The 4,140-nt window shown below is 35.5% G+C and overlaps 1 protein-coding gene across 1 annotated transcript; it reads left to right on the forward strand.

The window, feature by feature from the left end:
• Positions 1-283: 283 nt before the first annotated feature.
• LOC112010366 (methyl-CpG-binding domain-containing protein 7) lies at positions 284-1,973 on the forward strand. Its single transcript, XM_065762732.1, has 4 exons — positions 284-432; positions 1,317-1,433; positions 1,527-1,661; positions 1,749-1,973. The coding sequence occupies exons 1-4, from the start codon at positions 301-303 to the stop codon at positions 1,968-1,970; spliced, it is 606 nt and encodes a 201-aa protein (XP_065618804.1). The 5' UTR covers positions 284-300; the 3' UTR covers positions 1,971-1,973.
• The last annotated feature ends 2,167 nt before the right edge of the window (positions 1,974-4,140 follow it).

Genomic DNA, 4,140 nt, shown 5'->3' on the forward strand with positions numbered 1-4,140 from the left:
CAATTTTTATAAATTTCCTCATCCATATGAAAAGTGAGAAATCTAACTCTCAAAAGGTTAGATTTTGTATGTCTTGTCTTCATGACAATTACTAATATGACACTTAAACTGTACTTTTCATTCAAAGAGAAACCACAAAGTTAAATCTTTCTTTTTCTTCTTCTTCTTTTTTTTTTTTTTTTTTTTTTTTNATAGATTATTATTTTTTTTTTGGGGGGGGGGAGGAGGAGGGAGGGGATGATTGGTAAAAACAGGAAGGCTTAAGGTGCCCAAATTATGAAGGTAAATTCCTCAATAATAATGCTAAAGATGCTGCAGATGCAAATTGTGGTCCGCACTATCAAGAGCACCTCACACTTTAAGCTGCCTGATGATTGGGTCATTGAAGAAAAGCCCCGCAGCAACGCCAACTATGCTGGTACCATTGACAAGGTACTTTTATGTATGCATTAATGTACACTTATTTATCTATGAGGTAAATGATATGCTTTATGTCTTAGCAAAATGCTTTATATATATATGTAGTAATTTTGTTACTACAGAATTCTTAATATGGGTTAAATTTTTGGTCACTTCATTTTTCACTGATCTAATATGACCATTTGAGGGGAATTTAGTATTGGCATTGAAAAAACTTTTGTTTGCTTAAAGTGTCTAGTGATGAAAAAATTTGCTGGGAATATCTCAAATTCTGTAAATGAATGTTAACAATTTGGATCTAGATTTGTGCCTGAATTGACTTCCAATGGACCCCAGGGAAAAAATTTGAAGTCAAAAACTGCTGTTTTGCTTACCATTGTTTTCTGTTTCCTTTAAAAAAAAATGAATGGAAGATAAGGTTTAAATACCTCTTTATTTATCCTGGATTGTAATCTCTAGTGTCAAGTACAATGACATTGGGCTTAAGATAAGAAAGTGATGCCATTTCCAAAATTTTAAAGGTTTCCCTCAATAAAGGAATTGTCATCCCTATATAATAAAATATTCTTGCTAATGATGAGTTTCTAATAAATCCTGTTCTGGGCCTTTCAATAGTTGAGGGTGGATACCATGGTTGCCTTCTTATGCTAACATGCATTGTTTATCCAATAATTTTATTTTGAACAGTTATTACATGTATTCTTCCAAAATCTATGGCATATTGTACTTTTGGATGATCCATTGTCCTGAAAGGAAACTATATAAGTTTGGTTCCAGCATACCTTCCTCTTCTTGCTGGCAGTCAGAGGCTTCACAGCTACTCTGTCCATAATACCTTTCATTAATAAGCATACTTCTTCAATCATGAAAATGGAAAATGTTATCTTTTTATGCAGTATTATATTGAGCCGGGGACTGGGCAGCGGTTTCGTTCTTTAGTAGCAGTTGAGAGGTACCTAACGCAAGCAAATGAAAATACAGCAACACCCAAGGCATTGAAACGAGGCGATCAGGTTAGTGTGGGTTTAGTTATTGTTACTGCTTAAACAAGAATTTATTTTCACTTCTGCAATTCACAACTGTGTCTATCTGTGCTTCTTTTCCAGACTTCACACTATTGCGGTTTACGGAAAAAAAAAATTTCCAGTGATATATATTCTCTGGATGTTCTTAGCAAGGACCTAGAAGATGAAGAAGATACAGTTACACTCAAGGCGTTGAAACTGAGCAGTAGTTCAACAGTGAGTTGAAAGATTAATTATGGTAAAACAAAAATTCTGTTGCCGTTGTATTATTTTATTCTGTAAAAAAAATTGTGCCTTTTGCAGCCTTCAAAAAAAACTGCTTCTGGGAAGAAAAATAATTCTAGCAAGGGGATTGGTACTTCTGCCAGCCCACCTGAAAAGATAAATTGGGTTCTGTCTGGTCCCGGGGGCTTATATGGAGTGCTTTCATGGATGAGTCTATTGTTCCTGAATCTGAAAAGCAAAAATGGTCTGAGACATTCATCACAACCCTTCAAGACAGGAGTTTTTAATGCACACTTTTGAGGTATTACTGTTTAACCCCCAAAAAAATAATAATCATCTATCTGACTTAAAGAATGTTTGAACTTGCTAGTCTCCCACCTATGGGTGCCTAGGGATTGAAAGGGACCCAGTTGGTTAATGTTCGAACAATTTTAATCTGTTTTAGAGTTCATGCCCTTCAATTATGCACCCCAGTTCTAGCCATTAAGCTTAACAGTAGAAATTCAAATGCATAACATGAACGGACTTACTTTATAATCATATTAAAATGGGTAAAACCCTAAGGCCTAATCTAGGGACCATCTTTGAAAGCAAGAGCATCACATCACAAGAGACCATTTAAATGGGCCAAATAATTAAGTGAGAAAGTGGGGGAGTTGTCTTCGATGTGAGATTGCAAAAGTTTTTCAGGGAGTACGCAAATAGTTTCCCTAGAACTACAAAAAAGTAGCCCACATTAAGTTATTAAATTTTATATTTAAAAAATGCGCGCTATTACTTCAATTAGGCGCGCGCTTGCACAGTTGCACTCTGTGCTCTAATAAGAGACCATATGCGCACGCTTTGACCAGCATTGCTTCTATTCAATAACAAAATTTCATTCATTGTTCAATTAAAATCAGCAAAAGTTAGAAATGATCTAACAATATGAACCAAGAAATTAACATTAGCTAAAACCCTACTAAAATATCCCAAATACACTCAATCAATATGCATGTTAATCATACCATGCATACATCATTAACCATGGCAAGCAATTCCAACAAGCACAAAGCTAAATAAACCCTACATTAATAAAAATAAATAAATGTGATTGGGAAAGAGAGAGAGAGAGAGTACCTTGTCGACACGGCCAGGGGAGGCGGTGTTATTGCGACAGGTCTTAAACTCAATGAACCAATCATCGGGAAGTCTGAAAGGTGACGTGGAGACAATCTGCAATTCCCTTTTGGCAATATTTGATTCTGGCTCAAGTGGGCTCAGCATTTGTAATGGAGTCAATGTCGACGGTGACGATTTGCCCCTCATTTTGGGGGAATGATGTCACTTTAGCTGCCCTGGCGTGCCTGTCACCGTTTCCGTCTCTTCTAAAAAGTAAAAACATGACTCGATAGTGTTAGTGTGTCACTGATACTGTATATGTTAATTCAAGCCTCCACGGAAAAACTGTGATTTTGGGTGTTCAAACGGTGTCATTTTCACCACTGTCCTTCTTAATAAAAAGATTAAATTTAATAACATATGATGTAAGAGCATTCTCATTAAGGGTTTTAAATGCTAAAAGATGCTTTTTTTATATACCATTTTTGACCCAAAAGCTTGCTCCATCAAGAGTTTTAAAATGCTATAATTTTTGGCATTGATGAACAATGCGGTCTCATATTTGAGACTGTACTGTTCACCAATTGTAAAATTTATATTATTTTTTTATTCAAGTGGGCCCACTTTCTTTTCTTCTTTGTCTTTGTCTTTCTCATTTCCCGTTTCTTCCCTGTCTCACCATTTCTCTGCTCTCTCTCTCCCTCTGCTCGATGAGTTGCAAAAATCTCATTTTAGAGAGAAGGGGGGGGGGGGGAAGTGGAAACGCATGCGGATTTAGGTTGTCATGATATCTGCAGGTTCGATATCATTGCAGGCAGCTAGAAAATAACACCATATGATATATGGCAGAAGAACTGTCATCACAGCAGATGCCTTGTTCAAACAATATGGGTCTTAAAAGTTGTTTTGAAAGAAAATAACAACTACAATATCAGGCGTATGTTAGATTTTTATTATTGGTAAGTTACACTTACTAACTCTCTTCAAATGGTTGACACACTCTTCCACCATCTCAACCTTTTCTCTGATGGAGTTTTTAGACACTTTGCACTTGTATCACTAATCTATTAGCTTTCCTTTCTTTCTATTTTTCAAATTTCTTCCTGTATACGCTTTTCCAATTTTAATAAATTACAATTACTTATCATAAAAAGAAAAAAAAGTTACAATTACTATGCACCTAAAGGGTCTGAACCAACAACTTCACCTCCATCCCATAATTATGAGAGAAGGAAGTACCAGTTGAGCTGCCGATGAGTACTGTTAGATTTTATAATACCTCAATAATTTAACATGTTAAATGATATCAGGACGATGTACCACTTAAAAAAAAAAAAAATCATAAAGATGTGGCAATGAATTAAAAAGT

Source organism: Quercus suber, unplaced genomic scaffold (assembly GCF_002906115.3).
Source record: "Quercus suber isolate HL8 unplaced genomic scaffold, Cork oak 2.0 scaffold_471, whole genome shotgun sequence".
NCBI lineage: Eukaryota > Viridiplantae > Streptophyta > Magnoliopsida > Fagales > Fagaceae > Quercus > Quercus suber.

Excerpts from the sequence above, each read along its gene's own strand:
- LOC112010366 (XM_065762732.1), top strand. The coding sequence starts at position 301 with ATGCTAAAGATGCTGCAGATGCAAATTGTGGTCCGCACTATCAAGAGC. Across the intron at positions 1,434-1,526 it reads CATTGAAACGAGGCGATCAG|ACTTCACACTATTGCGGTTT; the intron begins GTTAGTGTGGGT and ends CTTCTTTTCCAG. Across the intron at positions 1,662-1,748 it reads AACTGAGCAGTAGTTCAACA|CCTTCAAAAAAAACTGCTTC; the intron begins GTGAGTTGAAAG and ends TGCCTTTTGCAG.